At 41.7% G+C, this 26273-nt stretch overlaps 1 protein-coding gene across 2 annotated transcripts in view; it reads left to right on the top strand.

Annotated features, from left to right (window-relative positions):
• The window catches only part of ABCA5 (ATP binding cassette subfamily A member 5), a 113867-nt gene that overhangs the window by 26154 nt on the left and 61440 nt on the right, over positions 1–26273 (top strand). For both annotated transcript variants that reach the window (XM_073682525.1, XM_073682526.1), the window contains 6 exons: positions 562–674; positions 11275–11485; positions 21808–21954; positions 22318–22406; positions 22863–23092; positions 24131–24272. In XM_073682525.1, the coding sequence (XP_073538626.1) occupies positions 573–674; positions 11275–11485; positions 21808–21954; positions 22318–22406; positions 22863–23092; positions 24131–24272 (921 nt within the window). In that variant the 5' untranslated portion in view covers positions 562–572. The remainder of the gene's footprint in view (positions 1–561; positions 675–11274; positions 11486–21807; positions 21955–22317; positions 22407–22862; positions 23093–24130; positions 24273–26273) is intronic.

The raw sequence follows: 26273 nt of genomic DNA, 5'->3' as shown, positions 1-26273 counted from the left end.
ATTTCAAAAGTTTGGCCTGGTATTAAGGGATTAAATGTATTTAGGACTTCATTCATACTAACATTTCCTTTATTTTTGTTCTTTTCTCTTCCCTGGGAACCCCTTAAAGGGGGTTGTTCAGGCTTGGGCTCACAGTGAATCCTCATAGTGCACGCTGTCAGATTCTCCATTGCCAGGAGCGGGCTGTCATATGACCGACTGCCAGTATACGATTTGCATACTTCCAGCCATATTCCGACTAGACGTGTACGTACGTCTAGTCGGCACGTGACGGAATGTAGGCAAATTGTATACTTGCAGACACACGCCCGCCAGCTCTCAGCGGCAGCATCGGATAATCCTGACAGCACACATATTGCGTGCTGTGAGGATTCATAAGTCTGTTGTCACATAGAGTGAGTGCAGACTTGAACCCAAAGCCTGGACAACCCCTTTAATATTAATATCTATGGATGTAGAATGTAAGGCGATAAAAGCTTCTGTTGGTGGAATGTGAAGTGGCTACAATGCTTCTGTCCATATAATGTGTGCTGAGAACATGTGTCCTTTTTCTATCTGCAGGTTTTTATAAGATGTCCTCGGACATGAAAGATGTGGGCGTATGGGCGCAGACCAGAACTCTCCTGTACAAGAATTACCTAGTGAAATGTCGGACAAAGAAAGACACGTTGCAGGTACGTCGGGGAGATTTTCTCTGCAGCTCAGCTCTGCATGTATTTCACGTTCTCTGGGAAACACAGGGGAATGTGGGCTCGTTGCCATAGATGGAAAGCGCTGTGTAATAATAGCAGGAAGAAAAAAAAATCACATTTCTTACAAGCTTAAGGCTGGGTCTGATCAAGAATCCATAGGAAAATCCGCTAAATAAGTCCTCACCAAACCTTGTGGATTTTGGTGCAGATTTGTGACTGCGGATACTAGAAGACGTTAAACTCCCATTACCAATCTTCTGCTCTTCCCTTGTCGTCCAGCTGATCTCTATTCTTCTGGCTCTTTGATTATGTGTCCACACGTCCGTGTTAGAGGCCAGTATACAAGAATTGGTCTGGAGACCAGGAAAAGACAGGAGCGGTAACCTACAGATTTTGCTGCAGATCCACAGGCAATCCATTGCAATTTTGTAAGAAATTAGGATTTGTTACAGATGTTTTTGCTTTCCTAGACCTGTAAACCACCACAAATTGGCACTCTTGATATGCAATTTCCATGAGATGAAATTTGTTAAGACCATTGCAGAGCCGAAGGTAAAACCTGCAATATTTTTGTCCCATGTGGATGTACCCGAAAACTGCTTATAGTTGTCAGAAGGATCATACTTTTGCCGGTCTGTTCTGACGGCACCATTAAAGGAGTTATCTCATCCTCGTAAGTAGATGATTAACTCAATCGTATCATCCTCGTACTGGATTTTTAATTCAACAATTTACAGCTTAGTGCTTAGGTTACCGTCTACTTCTGCTATTTATCAGTGGTGGCCAGTTTCTTAGGCAAGCAGTGTGCTCTTGCAAGTGCTGTCTGGATTGCTGCAGTGCCTTTGCTCCTCTCCCATACTGCACAGGCAAAGTTAAGGCCAGTGGTGCAGCCATGCCTCTGGTCCAAACCGTCAATCATCAGGAGCGCCCCGTCCCCCCTGCATAAGAAAGCTGTGAGGCAGGGGAGCAGTGCGCTCCTGAACTGCAAGAATTAGACAAACCCTTTATCATGAGAATGTTGTGCATTGCACGATTGGCCTATTAGTGTCGCCAGGCATCGTATAATGCTTTATTTCTCAGTGATGGTCCAGCTGAGTATCTGAGTAATCCAGTAGTCACATCTGACCTACTCCAGCTGTCTACGATGGCCCCTAATGTACCACCTAAGGCCAAGGGGATTAACAGCCGCTTTTATATTTACAGTGCCGCTCCTTAATGATAGCATTAGGAAAGCCATAATCAAATTGCTGACCTCATCCCCCCACCCCGGCTATTGACAGAGGGTTACTATTTGGTGAGCGGAGCCCCTCCCAAGGCCCTCAGCTGGATTATCCATTTGCACAGCGGACATTTTTAGCTTTACATCTTCCAGCCCCCTCCTCTAGTATTAGATGTCTCTCTCATAGTAACTGAGTAATAAGCCAAACACAAGTTCAGGTTACTCGAGTTTCAGGCAGGTTTTCTGTTTACATGAGTTCTTTAGAGACATAGCCAGTGTTCCAGTGCAGTACCAGTATCTGCACCGTGCAGTACCAGTAACATCACATTGCAGTAACCACATTGTGCCGTACCAGCAACGGCACCGTGCAATACCAGCAACGCACAATACAGCACCAGCAACGGCACCATGCAGCACCAGCAACGGCACCAGTAACGGCACCGTGCAGCACCAGCAACGGCACCGTGCAATACCAGCAACGCACAATATAGCACCAGTAATAGCACATTGCAGCACCAGCAACGGCACCATGCAGCACCGGTAACAGCACATTGCAGTAACCACATTGTGCTGTACCAGCAACGGCACCGTGCAATACCAGCAACGCACAATACAGTACAAGTAATGACACATTGCAGCACCAGATACGGAACCATGCAATACCAGCAGTGGTACCATGCAGCAACAGCACCATGCAGCAACGGCACATTGCAGCAATAGCTCCAATAACTGCACCATGCAGCACCAGTAATGCCACATTGCAGTACCAGCAATGGGACCCTGCAGTACCAGCAACGGCACCATGCTGCACCAGTGATAGCACATTGCAGTAACCACACCGAGCAGTACCAGCAACGGTACCATGCTGTACAAACAACGCACAGTGCAGCACCAGCATCGGCACATTGCAGAACCAGTAACGGCACATTGCAGCACCAGTAATGGCATATTGCTGTACTAGTAATGTCACCGTGCAGCACCAGTAACGGCACCATGCAGCATCAGTAAAGTTACCATTGTAGTCGTAGTACCGCCAATAGTTCTACAGTCTCTGTATTCTTTTATGAAGCCTTCTGGGTTGATGAGTGTTTTGCTTACTGGTCTGCATGTTATACCTTTTTCATTGACACAAGTAGCAGTCCCCAGCCTCAGTCACAGTAATTACTGTATGCAGAGAGGCTCATCATGTAAGCTGTGCCTTTGGGATGTCGCAGATGAGCGTTTGGCTTTGGCACATTTCCAGGTAGAAGCACGTCAATGTTACTGCCAGTTGCTGTGTTTGTTCCCACTTCCATGCCTCATCTTCAGGGTAGAACATGCAAAGTATCTCACGTATTTTTATCTAAAAAAGACTGGATTAAATTGCAGAACAAGGAAATGTCCACCTAAAACAACATCTTCTACCTTTGCATTTAACGCAGATAAAAAAATTTAGACGGTGTGTACCTATATTACTAATGTAGGGCTGATCCGGAGTTACATCCTGTGTTATACCCCCAAAGCTGCACTCACTGTGGAGACACGGGGGTCTCCTGTGGGCGTAATACTACTCAGACAACACAGGGTGAGAGTACACTGTGTGCAGAATTATTAGGCAAGTAGTATTTTAGAGGATTATTTTTATTATTGATCAACAACTATGTTCTCAATCAACCCAAAAGACTCATAAATATCCAAGCTTAATATTTTTGGAAGTTGGAGTGTTTTTTTTTTAGATTTGGCTATCTTAGGAGGATATCTGTTTGTGCAGGTAACTATTACTGTGCAGAATTATTAGGCTACTTAATAAAAACCAAATATAATCCCATCTCACTTGTTTATTTTCACCAGGTAAACCAATATCAGTGCACAAAATTTAGAAATAAACATTTCTGACATGCAAAAACAAAAACCAAAAAAATTAGTGATCAATATAGCCACCTTTCTTTATGATGACACTCAACAGCCTTCCATCCATAGATTCTGTCAGTTGCTTGATCTGTTTTTGATCAACATTGCGTGCAGCAGCCACCACAGCCTCCCAGACGCTGTTCCGAGAGGTGTACTGTTTTCCCTCCCTGTAGATCTCACATTTTATGATGGACCACAGGTTCTCTATGGGGTTCAGATCAGGTGAACAAGGGGGCCATGCCATTACTTTTTCTTCTTTTAGAACTTTACTGGCTAGCCACGCTGTGGAGTAGTTGGATGCATGTGATGGAGCATTGTCCTGCATGAAAATCATGTTTTTCTTGAACGATACCGACTGCTTCCTGTACCACTGCTTGAAGAAGTTGTCTTCCAGAAACTGGCAGTAGGTCTGAGAGTTGAGCCTCATTCCATCCTCAACCCGAAAAGGTCCCACAAGTTCATCTTTGATGACACCAGCCCATACCAGTACCCCACCTCCACCTCGCTGGCGTCTGAGTCGCAGTGGAGCTCTCTGCCCTTTATTGATCCAGCCTCTGGCCCATCCATCTGGCCCATCAAGAGTCACTCTCATTTCATCAGTCCATAAAACCCTTGAAACACAGTCTTAAGATATTTTTTGACCCATTCTTGACGTTTTATCTTATGTTTCTTGTTCAAAGGTGGTCGTTTTTCAGCCTTCCTTACCTTGGCCATGTCCCTGAGTATCGCACACCTTGTGCTATTTGATACTCCAGTAACGTTGCAGCTCTGAAATATGGCAAAACTGGTGGTAAATGGCATCTTGGCAGCTCCACGCTTGATTTTCCTCAATTCATGGACAATTATTTTGCGCCTTTTTTGGCCAACACGCTTCTTGCGACCCTGTTGGCTATTTGCCATGAAACACTTGATTGTTCGGTGATCACGCTTCAAAAGTTTGGAAATTTCAAGACTGCTGCATCCCTCTGCAAGACATCTCACAATTTTGGACTTTTCAGAGCCCGTCAAATCTCTCTTCTGACCCATTTTGCCAAAGGAAAGGAAGTTGCCTAATAATTAAGCACACCTTATATAGGGTGTTGATGTCATTAGTCAACACCCCTCCTCATTACAGAGATGCACATCACCAGATTTACTTAATTGGTAGTTGGCTCTCAAGCCTATGCAGCTTGGAGTAGGACAACATGTATAAAAAGTATCAAAGTGATCAAAATACGCATTTGCCTAATAATTCTGCACACGGTGTATAACAGTATGGCAATAATTTATTGAACCACCAAACTGACAATAACATCTAGAACAGTCCCAGCAAATACACAAGATGGTGCAAATTACTGAGCCTCACCCTTCCGCTGGCCCGCCGGGAACAGAGCAGTGAGGTATGTGGCCAGGTGACCTGATTATCCCCACCTGGAATTCTTCGTAACGTCTCTAACAGTTCAGTGATATTCAATGGAGCAAATCTGTATTCCTCTTGATGGAGCCATGTGTTCTGGTTGCTGTCCTCAAGAGTCTCTCTTGACTGTCTTTTTTTGTAAAAGTCTCTTTGATACAGAGGCATATGCCCCTTTAAATAGTTCACAATTGTCCTTTCAAGCATTCATCCACAGGTCAAGAATAAAGGATGATGATATTAATCCACAGGGCTCGAGTATCCACAGCTCATCCCCCAATGTTGACTGGCAAACAACCTGCAATGGTATTTAACATATCTAGCAAACATCCATTGTTCAAAGACCGCTGTCTTTCAAAACTAGCAGACAGTACATTGTGGGAGCTGATATAAGATGTAAATACCAGCCATTCATCAATTAACAAATATAAACTCAAGTGATCAACATTCAGGATTATTCAAAGAATAGTCTGTGTTGATCAACCAAAGAAGAACACAAATTCAAAAGTCAACATGAACATAATTGCAAAAAAGATGAAAAATAGTGTATAAGATAAATACACCACATGAGGTATTGGTCGATACTTTGGCCAAAATACGCAAGCTCGCAACCCAAACGTCAAGGGTCCTCATACTTGCGAGTCCTAACACTAAACATTAAAAATGGTGAACATTGGACATAACTTCAAAAAACATCACAGTAAAAGATAATGCCTTACCAACACCAGGGCAGATTACCAATGCACTGCAGGATGCAGGAAGCCTCCATGATGAAGGCAGGGGGAACACATGTGCAAAATACTGATGCAGACAGCCACTCACTAACCTAGTAATTCATGGAGGGGGTGGCTGTGTAGTATTATACATGCACACCGATGGAGTTTTCATCCACCACCTCATGTGGTGTATTTATCTTACACATTATTTTTCATCTTTTTTACACATTTTTATGCAGGATGCGGCCAGGCCTCTTTAGTGTTGGCTTGGTGAATTGGGGCGTCTGTTCTGTGGGGGTGCACATATATAGTGCTGGGCAGCCCGCCTGATCTAATAGTATGGGCGTCATCAATAGGCTGCAAGCCAAACACTGTGCATCACACATATCTGTGTGACTGGCGCCCTATGCAGACTCCATCGGTGTGCATGTATAACACTACACAGCCACCCCCTGCATGAATTGGTAGGTCAGTGAGAGGCTGTCTGCATCAGTATTTTGCACATGTGCTGTCCCCTCCTTTATCATGGAGGACTGCTGCATCCTGCAGTGCATTGGTAATCTGACCTGATGTTGGTATGGCATTATCTTTTACTGTGATGTTTTTTTAAATTATGTCCAATGTTCACCATTACATACATTACATTACTTATCCTGTACTGATCCTAAGTTACATCCTGTATTATACCCCAGAGCTGCACTCACTATTCTGCTGGTGGAGTCACTGTGTACATACATTACATAACTTATCCTGTACTGATCCTGAGTTACATCATGTATTATAATCCAGAACTGCACTCACTATTCTGCTGGTGCAGTCACTGTGTACATACATTACATAACTTATCCTGTACTGATCCTGAGTTACATCCTGTATTATACTCCAGAGCTGCACTCACTATTCTGCTGGTACAGTCACTGTGTATATACATTACATAACTTATCCTGTACTGATCCTGAGTTACATCCTGTATTATACCCCAGAGCTGCACTCACTATTCTGCTGGTGCAGTCACTGTGTACATACATTACATTAGTTATCCTGTACTGATCCTGAGTTATATCCTGTATTATACTCCAGAGCTGCACTCACTATTCTCCTGGTGCAGTCACTGTGTACATACATTACATTACTTATCCTGTACTGATCCTGAGTTACATCCTGTATTATACCCCAGAGCTGCACTCACTATTCTGTTGGTGCAGTCACTGTGTACATACATTACATTACTTATCCTGTACTGATCCTGAGTTACATCCTGTATTATAATCCAGAGCTGCACTCACTATTCTGCTGGTGCAGTCATTGTGTACATACATTACATTACTTATCCTGTACTGATCCTGAGTTACATCCTGTATTATACTGCAGAGCTGCACTCACTATTCTGCTGGTGGAGTCACTGTGTACATACATTACATTACTTATCCTGTACTGATCCTGAGTTACATCCTGTATTATACTCCAGAGCTGCACTCACTATTCTGCTGGTGCAGTCACTGTGTACATACATTACATAACTTATCCTGTACTGATCCTGAGTTACATCCTGTATTATACTCCAGAGCTGCACTCACTATTCTGCTGGTGCAGTCACTGTGTACATACATTACATTACTTATCCTGTACTGATCCTGAGTTACATCCTGTATTATACCCCAGAACTGCACTCACTATTCTGCTGGTGCAGTCACTGTGTACATACATTACATAACTTATCCTGTACTGATCCTGAGTTACATCCTGTATTATACCCCAGAGCTGCACTCACTATTCTGCTGGTGCAGTCACTGTGTACATACATTACATTACATTACTTATCCTGTAGTGATCCTGAGTTACATCCTGTATTATACTCCAGAGCTGCACTCACTATTCTGCTGGTGCAGTCACTGTGTACATACATTACATTACTTATCCTGTACTGATCCTGAGTTACATCCTGTATTATACCCCAGAGCTGCACTCACTATTCTGCTGGTGCAGTCACTGTGTACATACATTACATTACTTATCCTGTACTGATCCTGAGTTACATTCTGTATTATACTCCAGAGCTGCACTCACTATTCTGCTGGTGCAGTCACTGTGTACATACATTACATTACTTATCCTGTACTGATCCTGAGTTACATCCTGTATTATACCCCAGAGCTGCACTCACTATTCTGCTGGTGCAGTCACTTTGTACATACATTACATTACTTATCCTGTACTGATCCTGAGTTACATCCTGTATTATACCCCAGAGCTCCACTCACTATTCTGCTGGTGCAGTCACTGTGTACATACATTACATTACTTATCCTGTACTGATCCTGAGTTATATCCTGTATTATACCCCAGAGCTGCACTCACTATTCTGCTGGTGCAGTCACTGTGTACATACATTACATTACTTATCCTGTACTGATCCTGAGCTACATCCTGTATTATACTCCAGAGCTGCACTCACTATTCTGCTGGTGCAGTCACTGTGCACATACATTACATTACTTATCCTGTACTGATCCTTAGTTACATCCTGTATTATACTCCACAGCTGCACTCACTATTCTGCTGGTGCAGTCACTGTGTACATACATTACATTACTTATCCTGTACTGATACTGAGTTACATCCTGTATTATACTCCAGAGCTGCACTCACTATTCTGCTGGGGCAGTCACTGTGTACATACATTACATTGCTTATCCTGTACTGATCCTGAGTTACATCCTGTATTATACCCCAGAGCTGCACTCACTATGCTGCTGGTGCAGTCACTGTGTACATACATTACATTACTTATCCTGTACTGATCCTGAGTTACATCCTGTATTATACTCCAGAGCTGCACTCACTATTCTGCTGGTGCAGTCACTGTGTACATACATTACATTACTTATCCTGTACTGATCCTGAGTTATATCCTGTATTATACCCCAGAGCTGCACTCACTATTCTGCTGGTGCAGTCACTGTGTACATACATTACATTACTTATCCTGTACTGATCCTGAGCTACATCCTGTATTATACTCCACAGCTGCACTCACTATTCTGCTGGTGCAGTCACTGTACATACATTACATTACTTATCCTGTACTGATCCTGAGTTACATCCTGTATTATACCCCAGAGCTGCACTCACTATTCTGCTGGTACAGTCACTTTGTACATACATTACATTACTTATCCTGTACTGATACTGAGTTACATCCTGTATTATATTCCAGAGCTGCACTCACTATTCTGCTGGTGCAGTCACTGTCTACATACATTGCATTACTTATCCTGTACTGATCCTGAGTTACATCCTGTATTATACTCCAGAGCTGCACTCACTATTCTGCTGGTGGAGTCACTGTGTACATACATTACATTACTTATCCTGTACTGATCCTGAGTTATATCCTGTATTATACTCCAGAGCTGCACTCACTATTCTGCTGGTGCAGTCACTGTGTACATACATTACATTGCTTATCCTGTACTGATCCTGAGTTACATCCTGTATTATACCCCAGAGCTGCACTCACTATTCTGCTGGTGCAGTCACTTTGTACATACATTACATTACTTATCCTGTACTGATCCTGAGTTATATCCTGTATTATACTCCAGAGCTGCACTCACTATTCTGCTGGTGCAGTCACTGTGTACATACATTACATTGCTTATCCTGTACTTATCCTGAGTTACATCCTGTATTATACTCCAGAGCTGCACTCACTATTCTGCTGGTGCAGTCACTGTGTACCTTCATTACATTACTGATCCTGTACTGATCCTGAGTTACATCCTGTATTATACTCCAGAGCTGCACTCACTATTCTGCTGGTGGAGTCACTGTGTACATACATTACATTACTTATCCTGTACTGATCCTGAGTTACATCCTGTATTTTACGCCAGAGCTGCACTCACTATTCTGCTGGTGCAGTCACTGTGTACATACATTACATTACTTATCCTGTACTGATCCTGAGTTACATCCTGTATTATACTCCAGAGCTGCACTCACTATTCTGCTGGTGCAGTCACTGTGTACATACATTACATTACTTATCCTGTACTGATCCTGAGTTACATCCTGTATTATATTCCAGAGCTGCACTCACTATTCTGCTGGTGCAGTCACTGTGTACATACATTACTTATCCTGTACTGATCCTGAGTTACATCCTGTTTTATACTCCAGAGCTGCACTCACTATTCTGCTGGTGCAGTCACTGTGTACATACATTACATTACTTATCCTGTACTGATCCTGAGTTACATCCTGTATTATACCCAAGTGCTGCACTCACTATTCTGCTGGTGCAGTCACTCTGTACATACATTACATTACTTATCCTATACTGATCCTGAGTTACATCCTGTATTATACCCAAGAGCTGCACTCACTATTCTGCTGGTGCAGTCACTCTGTACATACATTACATTACTTATCCTGTACTGATCCTGAGTTACAACCTGTATTATACTCCAGAGCTGCACTCACTATTCTGCTGGTGGAGTCACTGTGTACATACATTACATTACTTATCCTGTACTGATCCTGAGTTACATCCTGTATTATACTCCAGAGCTGCACTCACTATTCTGCTGGGGCAGTCACTGTGTACATACATTACATTACTTATCCTGTACTGATCCTGAGTTACATCCTGTATTATACTCCAGAGCTGCACTCACTATTCTGCTGGTGCAGTCACTGTGTACATACATTACTTATCCTGTACTGATCCTGAGTTACATCCTGTATTATACTCCAGAGCTGCACTCACTATTCTGCTGGTGCAGTCACTGTGTACATACATTACATTACTGATCCTGAGTTACAGTTAGGATTATACCCCAGAGCTGCACTCACTATTCCGCTGGTGCAGTCACTGTGTACATACATTACATTACTTATCCTGTACTGATCCTGAGTTACATCCTGTATTATACTCCAGAGCTGCACTCACTATTCTGCTGGTGCAGTCACTGTGTACATACATTACTTATCCTGTACTGATCCTGAGTTACATCCTGTATTATACTCCAGAGCTGCACTCACTATTCTGCTGGTGCAGTCACTGTGTACATACATTACATTACTTATCCTGTACTGATCCTGAGTTACATCCTGTATTATACTCCAGAGCTGCAGTCACTATTCTGCTGGTGCAGTCACTGTGTACATACATTACATTACTTATCCTGTACTGATCCCGAGTTACCTCCTGTATTATACTCCAGAGCTGCATTTAGTATTCTACAGACTATAGAGCTGAAGTCTCCCTCAAGATCAGCCCTATCCCATTATATTTGTGTATTTTTTTTTTCTTTTTCAATTTGCTAATTTATTACTGACCTAATTCTTCTTTCAATACAGGAAATCTTCTATCCTGTCATCTGGTCACTGATATGGCTGCTTTTAGTCTTGGTCATGCCGAACAAGCATTATGAAGCAACACCAAATGATATTCTTAATGAGTTGGACGTTATCCAGGTCTTCACTGTTGGATACACCCCGGCAACCAATGTGACAGACAATATCATGACGTTGGCATCTTTGCACTGTATTGATGCAGGTCTTGGCTCAGGTATATACCTGTATATCAAAATCATGGGTAACCCTGGGGATTTACAGTTATATGAAAAAGTTTGGGCACCCCTATTAATCTTAAGCTTAATGTTTTATAAAAATTGGTATTTTTGCAACAGCTCTTTCAGTTTGATATATGTAATAACTGTTGGACACAGTAATGTTTCTGTCTTGAAATTAGGTTTATTGTACTAACAGAAAATGTGCAATCTGCATTCAAACAAAATTTGACAGGTGCATAAGTATGGGCACCTCACCAGAAAAGTGACATTAATATTTAGTGGATCCTCCTTTTGCAAAAATAACAGCCTCTAGTCGCTTCCTGTAGCTTTTAATGAGTTCCTGGATCCTGGATGAAGGTATTTTTGACCATTCCTCTTTACAAAACAATTCCAGTTCAGTTAAGTTTCATGGTCGCCGAGCATGGACAGCCCTCTTCAAATGATCCCACAAAAGTTCAATGATATTCAGGTCTGGGGACTGGGATGGCCATTCCAGAACATTGTAATTGTTCCTCTGCATGAATGCCTGAGTAGATTTGGAGCGGTGTTTTGGATCATTGTCTTGCTGAAAGATCCATCCCCTGCGTAACTCCAACTTTATCACTGATTCTTGAATATTATTGTCAAGAATCTGCTGATACTGAGTGGAATCCATGCGTCCCTCAACTTTAACAAGATTCCCGGTGCCGGCATTGGCCACACAGCCCCAAAGCATGATGGAACCTCCACCAAATTTTACTGTGGGTAGCAAGTGTTTTTCTTGGAATGCTGTGTTTTTTTGCCGCCATGCATAACGCCTTTTTGTATGACCAAACAACTCAATCTTGGTTTCATCAGTCCACAGGACCTTCTTCCAAAAAGAAATTGGCTTCTCCAAATGTGCTTTTGCATACTTCAGCCGACTCTGTTTGTGGCGTGCTTGCAGAAACGGCTTCTTTCGCATCACTCTCCCATACAGCTTCTCCTTGTGCAAAGTGCGTTGTATAGTTGACCGATGCACAGTGACACCATCTGCAGCAAGTTCATGCTGCAGCTCTCTGGAGGTGGTCTGAGGATTGTCCTTGACTGATCTCACCATTCTTCTTCTCTGCCTTTCTGATGTTTTTCTTGGCCTGCCACTTCTGGCCTTAACAAGAACTGTCCCTGTTTTCTTCCTTTTCCTTACTATGTTCCTCACAGTGGAAACTGACAGGTTAAATCTCTGAGACAGCTTTTTGTATCCATCCCCTGAACAACTATGTTGAATAATCTTTGTTTTCAGATCATTTGACAGTTGTTTTGAGGAGCCCATGATGCCACTCTTCAGAGGAGATTCAAACAGGAGAACAACTTGCAAGTGGCCACTTTAAGTAGCTTTTCTCATGATTGCATACACCTGGCTATGAAGTTCAAAGCTCAATGAGGTTACAAAACCAAAAAAAAAGTGCTTTAGTAAGTCAGTAAAAAGTAGGTAGGAGTATTTAAAACAAGAAAATGATAAGGGTGCCCATACTTATGCACCTGTCAAATTTTGTTTGAATGCAGATTGCACATTTTCTGTTAGTACAATAAACCTCATTTCAGGGCAGAAACATTACTGTGTCCAACAGTTATTACATATATCAAACTGAAATAGCTGTTGCAAAAACACCAATTTTTTATAAAACATTAAGCTTAAGATTAATAGGGGTGCCCAAACTTTTTCATATAACTGTATATGTGCATGTTACAAATAAGTTAGCTTATGGATTCCCCAGAGGTTGCGTAAACTGGAGTACAGTGGTCCCAAGGTAAGTTCCCTTTACTGAAACAAATATCAAATAATTTCCATTAGGCTGCAAGCTGTTACAAGCTTGTTCACGTGAAGTGTCCTTTACTGAAAGAAATATCAACAAAATACCCTAAGGCTGCAAGGCTTTTCCTTTCTAAGAAAAAACTTTTTGACAGTTAGGGTGATTAATGAGTGGAACAGGCTGCCACGAGAGGTGGTGAGTTCCCCTTCAATGGACGTCTTCAGACAGAGGCTGGACAGAAATCTGTCTGAGATGATTTAGTGAATCCTGCTTTGAGCAGGGGGTTGGACCAGATGACCCAGGAGGTCCCCTCCAACTCTACCATTCTATGATTCTATGATTCTAAGTGCTTTTTTCCAAAAGAAATATCAACTAAGTAACCCAAGGTTACAAGCTGCAATGTTGTACTTGGGAAGTGCCCTTTACTGAAAGAAATATCAACTAAATACCCCAAGGCTACAGGCTGTTCCATGTTAAGTGCCCTTTACAAAAAAATTATCAACCAAGTACCCTAAGGCCACAAGCAATCTGAAGTTTTAAAAATTTAGCTGCTGCTAATTAACTGTGATGGCACTATGTATGACACATATGATATTTGTTATTCGCTAGTGAGAGAACCAAGCCCTTAAATTAACACAAGACCCCATACTGGACCCCTAACTCATTCAGACCCCAGATTAGAGCCTTTAATTAATCAAACGCCAAATCAGACTGCTAAAATTGTTCCAGTCCCTAAAAAAGAAGTGTAAAATAAATCAGAAACCATACACGTAAAAGTATTAATCAGGCCCTTAGAATAAATTGGATGCCAGATCAGACCCTTTAAACATTATTGAGTACTCCAGACTTAAAATAGATCATGTCCCAGACCTGACCTCTCAAATGAATCAGATTATAGACCTCAAAATTAATCAGACCCAGACCAGACCCTTAACAAAAAAATCAGGTCCCCAGACCTTACCCTTAAAATGTATTTTTTACCCCAAATTAAATCCTTGAAATGTATTAGATTTTAAATTAAATTATTCACACCCCAGGACTGACCCCAAAAGTTTATTAGACCCCAGACCATACCCTTAACCCATTCCTGATGCACGGTGTGTTAGCACATGCTATGCCGGGTGTGGTGTTATGGAGCTGGAAAAAATCAAGTAAACATAAAAAAATATTTAGAAAATATATTAAAGTTAAATTGAAATAAAAGAAAAAACATATTGTTGTCTTCGTATCTGTAAAAGTCTGATCTCTAAAAATATAAAATCATTAAAACTGTACATTAAAACCCAAAAGGAAAAAAAAATTGCCATTTTTTAGTCGTTGCACTTCTCCCAAGAAATGCATTAAAAAACAATCAAGCGTCAAATGTCTCCCAAACTGGTATCAATAAAAATGTAATGTCAGCACACAAAAGTCAATCCCTCACATGGTTCTGTTGACAGAAAAATTTAAAAACGTTATGGGTCTTAAAAAGTGGCGACACAACAAATTTTTTTTTTTACAAAGTTCAAAATTTTATTTTAATCCTCAAACCATAAAAAAACCTCTACAAGTTTGGTATCACTGCAATCGTACTTAACATGGAAAATCTTGTTGCTGGATAATTTTTACCACTCAAGAGCACCGTAAAAAAAAAACAGGACCCAGAAAATAAATGGCGGAATTACTGTTTCACCTCACCTGGAATTTTTTTTTTAATACATTATATGATAAAATAAAAAGTTACAATCCATCCCAATAAAAGAAACCCCAGTACAGCTATGTTGATGGAAAAATAACACTGTTCTCATTCTTGGAAAAAGAGGAGAGGAAAAAAATGGAAAAATACAAAAAAGGAAAAATTACCCATTCTGAAGGCAGTAAAATACACTGATGAGCAGAAGGGTATCAATGTTTTGAACTTGTGACTTTGAGGCTCCATACAGTGGGGGGGGGGGGGAGTATTTAGTCAGCCACCAATTGTGCAAGTAATTGACATCATAGGTAGACCTCAACTATGAGAGACAAAATGAGAAAACAAATCCTGAAAATCACATTGTCTGATTTGGAAAGAATTTTTTTCATATTTTGGTGGAAAATAAGTATTTGGTCAGTTACTAAATGTCATCTCAGTACTTTGTTATATATCCTTTGTTGGCAATGACAGAGGTCAAACGTTTTCTGTAAGTCTTCACAAGGTTGGCACACACTGTTGCTGGTATGTTGGCCCATTCCTCCATGTAGATCTCCTCTAGAGCAGTGATGTTTTGGGGCTGTCGCTGGGCAACACGGGCTTTCAACTCCTTCCAAAGGTTTTCTATAGGGTTTAGATCTGGAGACTGGCTAGGCCACTCCAGGACAAGGCCTATAAGTCTCCTTACACTGGCACGTCACTCACCACAAGGAGAAACATTACCCCACAGACATCAGTCGGAGGCCTCTCTTACAGCCAAATCAGATCTCCTGCTTTGCACTGAGGAGGGGTAACACCCCAAAACACGTGTCTGCAAATGGACATTCTGGTTTGGCTTTGGCATGGCTCGTAAAGGGCTGATATTGACTTTTAGGGTTGCCACTTCCAGTAGATGGCACTAGAATTCTAGTTAATGTGGTGTTATTAACAATTCAAGAGCTGGATGAAAAAATATTTTAATAAACAGCTAAAACCTACACCTACTCCCACTGCCCAACCCCTGCAAACTCCTGCCCAAATTACTGACTCAATGGCGGCTTTAGTAACGGCTTTGAATAGGAAGCTGAAGCACACTATACATTTTGTGAACAGAAAATCTTTATGAATCATTAGCTACAAGGTTGGAAATAAGAAAAAAAAATACGAGGCTCGGCCTGACCCACGAGTTTGTAGCAGGAAGAAGTCGATGTTTTCCATTGCGGTGTAATATCAGACAGACAGCGGATGTTGCTTCCTCAATGAGACACTTCATTTGCAGGTTAGCACTCTAATTATAGCAACGTATAATCGTGCAAGTTAGGAGAAATTCACAGCGTTTAAAAATTTACTTGTGATGAGCTTGCTGCTTTGGTGGCGTCACATAATACAAGATACTAAATACAGGAAGGTGTCAGCGCAGCATAAGGAAAGTCAGGTCAGCTCCATCACCACTGAGAGAGGCTGCCCTGAAGATGGGACGTTTATGGGAACCTCTCCGGCCGACCAAACTTCCCTAGTCGGAACTCGGATTCTGGAATGATTGACCTCCTCCTCAAAGGCCACTTCATGTCTTCTACTCTGGAAATTATTCATTGCGTGCAACTATTCTCCCACCTGAGCATGCCCAGTGCAAGCAGGTTAATGCACTTGTCCATGAAGGAAAAGTGATGCTGATTACCGCTGAACGCGGCAGGCATAAATCACATTTCCTTTAAGACACGTCCATGGCCATCTTTTTAACCACTCCTTATTACCTAGTTGCGACTTTGTTGACACACAATGATGGCCTATAATGATATTCAGCCCGGTCTTAAAGGAAGTGCAGGCATGACTTGCAGCAAGTTACAGAGACCTCCTTAAAGAGGAACTGTCTCCAGTTCAAAGATTATGTCCAGTTTTTGCTCATATTTTATTCCCGCTGCTACCCTGACTATTAAATTTTTTAAAATCCGCCATACTGTTCCAGAGATACGGGCCTTTTTATTGAGTGCTAATTTTTTGGTAGTTCCATGGGTGTGTGGCTCAAAGAATAATTATTCAGTCTAAAGGCACACCCCAGAGGGTTCTGTGAGCCACGCACACCTGAAAATTGACACTGAATAAAAAGACTCATATCTCTGGAACTGAATGGCGGATTTAAAAACAAAACAAAACAGAATACTCGGGATCAGCGGGAATAGTCTCTTTTTAGGGGTTTTCCAATGAGGAAAACCTTTGTTCATATGCTTAGTTATGGCACAGAGGGGGTTTCTCTCACTTTCGGCAAGCAGCGTCTCTCGGTCCAGTTTGCCATTCAATTATATGGCAGCTATCCAATGCTGAATTTGGCAAGTATAATGCACTGCAATGCATAAATCAGGGTAATAGAAGTTCAAGTCTGTTAGTGGGACTAAACTAAAAAGTATAAAAGCTTGGAAAAAAAAAATATATATATATATTTTTCCCATATTGAAATTTACGTTATGTTGAAAAAATAATCACCACGTCCATAACTACCCAAGTAATAAAATTAGCACTTTCATTTAACCTGCAACATGAACGCAGTAAGAAAAACAAAAAAAAATTGCCAGAATTGCTGTTTTTTTTTTTGCTCATCTCACCTCCCAAAATAAAAGGAACAAAAAAAAGTAAGGATAATGTGTTATTTTTACGGCACGGTGATTCCAGTATAGAAAGAGCTACTAAAAATGATTCAATAATATATGTGACCCAAAAATGGTGAAATTCAAAAACTCAAGTTATACCACAAAGCTGGAAAAAAAAATTTGATATTCAGAATGCGATGACGGAAGAAAAAAAAAATGGCCTCATCCTGAAGTCAAGATAGGACATATTTTTAAGAGGTTATTCCCATCCTCATGTCAGATAGTGCTTGTAAATACAAACAATTTTGCAATTTACTGCTGTCATACTTTTGGGTTCAAACCCTTGAGCTTGTGTTTTGTGGTCGGCTTCTCTTTTCGCCAGGCCACAAAGGCCACAACTTTTCTCCGGGTGTTTTGGTTCTGCTATTCTAGCTGCAGTCTGTTTAGCATAAGGGTATGTGCACACGATGCAGAAATGCTCAGGATTTTTTCCTGAGCGTTTCTGCATCTCTCTGGCAGGAAAAAACGCATGCGGATTGTACATGCGGTTTCCTGCCAGGGACATGCGGAAATGAAGCGGTCTTCACTTTCATTTCCGCATGCGGGTTGACAAGCGCTTCCCAAGCGATTTTAGCATCACTTGGAAAGTGCTTGTCAACTTCACACTATATAAATCCATGCAAATGGCATGGATTTATATAGTGTGTGATGTCAAAAAATAAAAAATAAATCTATACGTTACCATCTGATGGCCCCCGGTGTCCTGCTTCATCGGTCCCGGCTGCCGGCAGTGAAGACTGTAGGACCTTCCGACGTCAGCGTCACGTGACCCGTCACATGACTCTGACGTCAGCGAAGGTCCTTCATTCAACCGCGAAGTGCGCGGGAAGCTGGCAGGACGCTGCGCGGGCCGTCAGAAGGTGAGAATATATGTATTTTTTATTTTATTCTTTTTTTTTTAATGGTACCTGGGTCTGGAAGAGAGTCCTCTCCTCCACACCCAGGTACCATCCGCACATTAGACCGCATGAAAAGCGCATCAACATATACAGTGATGCGGATTTAATGCGGTCTAATGCAAGTCAATGGCGGCAAAAGAGCAGCGTTTCCGCAAAATTAATTGACATGCTGCGGATTTTTGACCGCAGCGTTTACGCTGCGGAAAAATCCGCATCATGGGCACAGCACATGCGGATTTCCATTGGGGAACATTGCTGCCCTTCTACCATGCGTTTTTCATGCGTTTCCGCGGCGTTTACGCAACTGCAAAAACGCCGCGGAAACGCATGAAAAACGCATCGTGTGAACTCAGCCTCACACAGGTTTTCGTTTGTCTGTCCTAGCACCTTTTGGGTGCGGCTTTATATTCTTTATATTCTGCTGGTGATAATTTTCATTTGGATTTTCAGCCATTCTGCTGTAAATTAGAACCAGTCACAGAAATTCCAGATGGAGTTTCTCTTTGCTGTCTCTATTCTTTACTTTGCACCTACCTTCTGTTTGTTGTTAGGAATTAGGCGGCATATAGTCTAAGTCCGAACTCTTTACTTTACTCACTCTGGGATCTTTTCTTTTTCAGCACACTTTCCCTTTTGCCGGTAATTCACACTCTGCACTGCCCTCCGGTTCTTTAGGAGGAACGTGATGCGCTCGATGGCCTTTTAGGCAGTTTTGGTCCGAGCCGCCATGTTCTAGTTTGTGGCTAGGGCTATCTCTGCTCACGCAGGAACCATTAGGGACTGCAGATCATGATCTCTAGTCTGTACAGGAATTGGCAGGGTCAGTTGCAGTTTTTTTGGTGGTACCTAACTTCCCGAGTGAGTTGCTACACAAGAATAACAGCTGCTTATTTAAAATTATCCACCGTTCTTAAGATATTAACACTTTTGTTTAAAGCCCTTTGCCTTGGAGACCGACCACCGCTGCTAGACAGCAGAAGATGCAGAGTTATTACCAGCTCTACTCTATGGACTTTTGTAAGCAATGTTTTGAAGCTGGCCAGGTTCTCTAGAGCGTACTGTAACCACCTAATCCGGGCCAGCTTCAGTACAGTGCTTACAAGCTAGACTGCAGCGGTGGTCTGTTTCCTAGGCAGCAGGCTGTAAAGAAAAGGGTTAATATCTCAAGAACGACTAGAAATTTTAATAAGCAGTAAATTGCAAAAGTGCACTTTCAGACAAGATCCATCTATAAAGATGGGGATAACTTGACCTCTAATAAGCAGCAGCAGACAGTTGTATCGCGTCCAACGCTTAATGTGATTCTGTCATCCATTGATCAGGGTGATTTTTCGTCAGTCGAAAAACGGATAAAGCATCGGCCGTATACCCTGATGCCAGATGACACATAGTGTATGTAAAGAATTGGGGATCACTTGACCCATTTTTTGGGCAAGCCAAGGCCACCTGCAGTTTTCAGAAGACAATCAGGGGAATTTATTAACTACCACTTAACACTCCAGTATTCTGGAGGTAAAATGTCACAAATTTTGGCACGCATTAAAAAATAACTTTTTTAAATTTTTCAATTTCCTTGCTCTCTGTACTTTTTTAAATAGTAGACTGGGCATGTCTTTGTGGCTACATCAGACTTGACATTTGCTAAAGTTCAACTATAAATCAATAAAAAAGAAACTTTACAATATGAACCTGCTTTTTTTTTCTACTTATGAGTCTCTTCTCCTTCCTCGGCTTCCAGAACTCATCATTTATTTTAAAAAACATCTTGGTCACAACAAGAAGGACTCATAGCCCACTGAGGGATCAGATTAAAGCTGCTTATTGAAGTTTATAAAGAGGGGAGGGGTTGAGGAGGGAGATGCACACAGAGGTGGCTAAAGCGTTCTACTAAGTGTTTATTTTTCTCAATCCATTTGTATATTCACAGCTACACTGCTCAGTACTTCTATATAATGTCCTCCATGCTGCTGGTTTCTAGTAAGTGTTCTGTCTCACCTCAGAGATGCATTCACAGCTACACTGATCAGTACTATTCTATAATACTAGAAAGCATCAGCGTGGAGGGTAAGTGTTTTATCTCACCCCAGAGCTGCATTCACAGCTACACTGATCAGTACTGCTGTGTAATACCCTCAATGCTGATGCTTTGTATTGTTTTCTCTCACCCAGAGCTGAATTCCCAGCTAAATTGTTCAGTTCTGTTAATGTTCTCCATGCTGCTGCTTTGTAGTAAGTGTTTTATATCCACCAGAGCTAGATTCACAGCTACACTGCTCAGTACTGCTGTCAAATGTCCTGTATGATGCCAATTTTGAATAAGTGTTTTAGCTCACCCAGTGCTTGATTGCTTCATTCACAGCTTAGTACTACTGCACAATATCATTCATGCTGATACTTTCTAGTAAATGTTTTATCTCACCCAGGTGCTGGATTCACTGCTACATTTTTCAGTACTTCTGTTTTTTTGTCATATGTGCTGCTTATGAATATGTACTGCATGGAAACAAGATAGCAGAAATCCCTTATATCTTTCTGTGTATGGGGGACCTCATAACAGCTCATCTCCACCAACAAGCTCAGAGACAATTGAAAATTAGAGTTAGCGCATGCAGAAGAAAAAATGGTAAAAAGTGCAAGGTACAAGTCATATAATAACCAGAAATAGTGTTTTTTTCTCATGTAGATACACAACAGCTAATTTAGAAACATTTACTGAAACGACAGGAAAGCTAACCACTAGTTATGACCCCAGAGCTGGATTCCAAGCTAAATTGTTCAGTACTGCTGTAAAATGTCTTTTACAATCCCGTTTTCTACTAAGTGTTTTATGTCCCCCTAGTGCTTGATTCACAACTTAGTAGTTCTGTATAACATCATCCATGCTGATGCTTTCTAGTAAGTGTTTTATCTCATCCCGGTGCTGGATTCACTGATACACTTCTCAGTTCTGCTGTGTATTATCATCTGTGGTGCTCCTTCTGAACATATACTACATAGAAACAGGAGAACAGGAATCCCTTATGTCTTTGTGTAGAGTGTATTGGGGACCTCATAGCGGCTAATCTCCACCCACAAGCTCAGAGACTATTGAAAGATTAGAGTTAGCAGAAGGGGAAATGGTGAAAAATGCAGGATGCAATTTAAATGACCAGAAATAGTGTTATTCCTCATGCAGACCCACAACATTAAATTCTGAAAAGTTTCTTGAAACGACAGGTACACTAACAACTGTATAATGCCCTACTGGCATGTAGTTTTACACCCTGTCGGTATTAACCGTTCCTTTTTCCTTTCAGTACAGCACAGAGAGTTGTTTTTAATTTTTCTAATTTTCTCCCTGTTTTCCACATTTAGATATCATCCATTATCGTAATGAAGACGAGTTACGAGCTGCCAGTGCATCCTATATACATTTCGTAGGTGTCAAATTTGAAGACACCATGTCCTACAAGCTTATGTTCTTCCCCTTCTACTTCCCAAAGCCTGCACCATACATACAAGGTAAGAGGGGATAAGTATGTATTCCTAATGTGTTAATCTTCACTTTTTTCTTTTCCTTTTTTATTATCTCTCGTCTGATTGCTGGGACCAAGGGGAGTATAGTTACAGACTTCAGTATTTCTGAGCTAGGTAAATGTCATATCGACAGGCTTCTGAGCCCCCGATGTATTCCAGATGAGCGTCCTTTTGGCATAGGTTGGGCAAGTATATTTACTGTATAGAAGAACACTTTATTATACAGAGGGACACAGTAAAATATATATATACTGTACTGGATAATTTTCTTACTAAGGCAGTCAAATCCTCGATGTCTGCCTAAAATGTGGATCTGATCTGTCTATCTAATTTTTACTTTTCCACCAGACTGTTATTCTTCCAAGTGTGACTCCGTACAGTATCACTATTCAGGATTCACGCGGATGCAAGCTTGTATAGATTCTGCCATTATAAAGGTAAGGTGCAACCCAAGGATTTCTGCTTTTCAAAAGGATATCAAATTGAGTAAAAGTTTGCAGATACTTATTTTCCCACGCCACATTAGTTCTTGCATACACCCTTACTGGGATTGTGCTGGATTAGGAACTGGATATTGTTGGTGTCCTGCACTAACTACTGGGTTTAGAGATAACTCCGAGCCGGACTCTTAAGCCACTGCCCCACTATCAGTATTTCGTCAGTATTTTTTCTCAGGAGTTGGAGACAAAACCAGGAGTGGGTGATAAATACAGAATTGGTGACTTGTTTCCATTATACCTTTTCTCTGACTGTTCCTCACCTGGTTTTAGCTCTCACTCCTGAGAAAAAATACTGACCGAATACTGACCAAATACTGATAGTGGGGCCATGGCCTTAGGCAAATGGCCAGACTGGAGCAACATCATATCATTCACAGATTGCTTTCTCTTCAGCTAAAAACCAACTATTCGGCCTGGGAGGATCTGATGAGGACAAAAGCCATGGTTATGGAGAAGAAGCCGGTGGTTGAAGTGGACGGTTTCTATCATGCTCTCATGTCTATATGTTTGGTGATGGCTTTCTCGCCGTTTGGATGTTCTCCAGCAGCTTATATTGTGGCTGAAAAAGAGAAGAAACTAAAAGAGTTCATGAAGATATTGGGACTCCATGACACTGCCTTCTGGTATGGACAAGTTTTTGCATTAATTTTAATGGTGTTGATCCACACTGGCATGTTAACTCTTATTTACATTACATCACCGATCCTGAGTTACATCCTGTATTATACCCCAGAGCAGCACTCACTATTCTGCTGGTGCAGTCACTGTGTACACACATTACATTACATATCCTATACTGATCCTGAGTTACATCCTGTATTATACTCCAGAGCTGCACTCACTATTCTGCTGGTGCAGTCACTGTGTACATCTATTACATTACTTATCCTGTACTGATCCTGAGTTACATCCTGTATTATACTCCAGAGCTGTACTCACTATTCTGCTGGTGCAGTCACTGTGTACACACATTACATTACATATCCTATACTGATCCTGAGTTACATCCTGTATTATACTCCAGAGCTGCACTCACTATTCTGCTGGTGCAGTCACTGTGTACATACATTACATCACTTATCCTGTACTGATCCTGAGTTACATCCTGTATTATACTCCAGAGCTGCACTCACTATTCTGCTGGTGGAGTCACTGTGTACATAGATTACATTACTTATCTTGTACTGATCCTGAGTTACATCCCGTATTATACTCCAGAGCTGCACTCACTATTCTGCTGGTGCAGTCACTGTGTACATACATTACATTACTTATCCTGTACTGATCCTGAGTTACATCCTGTATTATACTCCAGAGCTGCACTCACTATTCTGCTGGTGCTGTCACTGTGTACATACATTACATTACTTATCCTGTACTGATCCTGAGTTACACCCTGTATTATACTCCAGAGCTGCACTCACTATTCTGCTGGTGCAGTCACTGTGTACATACATTACATCACTTATCCTGTACTGATCCTGAGTTACATCCTGTATTATACTCCAGAGCTGCACTCACTATTCTGCTGGTGGAGTCACTGTGTACATACATTACATCACTTATCCTGTACTGATCCTGAGTTACATCCTGTATTATACTTCAGAGCTGCACTCACTATTCTGCTGGTGGAGTTGCCATTTTCTCTGTCATCCTTGCAGGCTGCCCTGGGTCCTCTTGTACATCATTCTCATTCTCCTGATATCTCTGCTCATGGCCTTTATAACCACAGTCTTCACGCCGTTCAAGCACAGCAGCTGGTTCCTGATCTTTTTGCTGTACGCACTGTACGGGATCTCTCTGGTGAGTAGCGGACATGCTGACTCTCCTGGACCAGCACCACTGACGCTGCATGATGTTATTACTGCTGCCTGCAGGACTCACAGAATAAGATTTTAGCACTGAATCAAAAAAGATCTTTACAGGATAGTAAAACTGCAAACTGCAGCTATAAAGATAGCAGCAAAGCTTTGTTTTATCCTATTGACACAAGTCCTAAAGTTTCATTTACGTGGAACGAATTCTGTTCATTGTGATCGTTCTTTAAAGGGCCTGTCAGTCAAGCAGATGATGGTTAATAGCATTCATATGGTCAGCTGTGAGGTAATGGGAATATGCCTGCACTCAGTCACTGACTGTAAACAGATTAAACACAGATTATGATGGACAGTTTCAGAGCTTTTCATTTCTCAGTTATTTTTAAAGCGTACATATCCTTTATCACAAAGCCTGTGGAAAAGAATGGTCTTCATCCCCCAATATAGGGTAAAACTGCTTTTGGTGCACATGCTATTAATTTGTCCACAAATTCCCACAATTCTAATACTCTATAACTTGTCATTTACTCCTTTTCAGTGGGTTGTTTCTCTTCACCAACATTCTGTCGGTACTACAGGTGCTGGAACTTTTCCTTATTTCCCAGCATGCAGCCCGCCTTTCAATATTCATTGGCTTGCACTGAAATGATAGCTGCATATTATACTTTTGTGAAGTTAGATAGACAGGAGAGGAGGTACAGAGAAACAAAAGAACTTCCTGTAAAGAGAAAAGACCCAACCCCACTTCATGTAGAGAGGGAAAGACCCACCCCAACTTCTTACAGAGAGAAATGACTCACTCCACACTTTTTATAGAAAGAAAAGACCCACTACCCATTTCCTGTATGAAGACAAAGACCTGTACCTACTTCCGTAGAGGGGCAAAGACCTGCCCCACTTCCTTTAGAAAACAAAGACCCACCCCTTATTCATGTAAAGGACAAAAACCCACCCCCACTTTCTGTAGAGGGACAAAGACCCGCCCCTTATTCATGTAGAAGAGCAAAGACCCACCCTCAATTCCTGTAGATGAGCAAAGACCCACCCTCACTTCCTGTAGAAGAGCAAAGACCCGCCCTCACTTCCTGTAGAGAGAAATGACTCACTCCACACTTCTTATAGAAAGAAAAGACCCACTACCCATTTCCTGTATGGAGACAAAGACCTGTACCCACTTCCTCTAGCGGGACAAAGACCCGCCCCCACTTCCTTTAGAAAGCAAGAAACCACCCCCACTTCCTGTAGAAGCATTATGACCCTCCTCTTCTTCATTTAAAATGATAAAGTCTATCCCTCTCTTTCTGTAGAAGGACAAAAACCCGCCCCCACTTCCTGTAGAAGGACAAAAACCCGCCCCCACTTCCTGTAGAAGGACAAAAACCCGCCCCCACTTCCTGTAGAAGGACAAAAACCCGCCCCCACTTCCTGTAGAAGGACAAAAACCCGCCCCTACTTCCTGTAAAAGGAAAAAGACCTGTCCTCATTTCCCGCAGAAAGACAAAGATCCACCCCTGCTTCCTGTAGAGGGATAAAGACCCACTCCCACTTCCTTTAGAGAGCAAGAACCCTCTCCAACTTCCTGCAAAACCAAAGAAATGGTCCGCAACGTATGTTGGTATAAATGCAATGTGTAAGTGCACGTTTACACTGTGGCCATTTAACAGGCAAAACGTATGATAAAAACAAAATGAGCAAGTACCCTGTAGTAAGTAAATAAATAACCAGTAATAATACATGTAAATAACATAGGGTACTTAGTTGACACTGTTTTAATCAAAAAAGTGTAAAATCCACCCCACCGCGACAAGGTGTGCCCATCCGGATGGACCCTATTGTAGTTCACCACCATATTTGTCATCAGCCCTCAATATACATGGAGACTGTACTTGAAGAAACAATCCCTTTTGAGATTTACTGCTTCTGTCTGACAATATCCATTTATGAACATGAGAATAACCCATTAGAGAATTATCGATTTTCTCTTAAT

This window comes from Phyllobates terribilis, unplaced genomic scaffold, assembly GCF_046119375.1.
Source record: "Phyllobates terribilis strain yellow unplaced genomic scaffold, ASM4611937v1 Scaffold_5__5_contigs__length_657084704, whole genome shotgun sequence".
Lineage (NCBI taxonomy): Eukaryota > Metazoa > Chordata > Amphibia > Anura > Dendrobatidae > Phyllobates > Phyllobates terribilis.
Note: the sequence above shows the minus strand (reverse complement) of the source record. Positions and strands in the feature narration are given on the sequence as shown.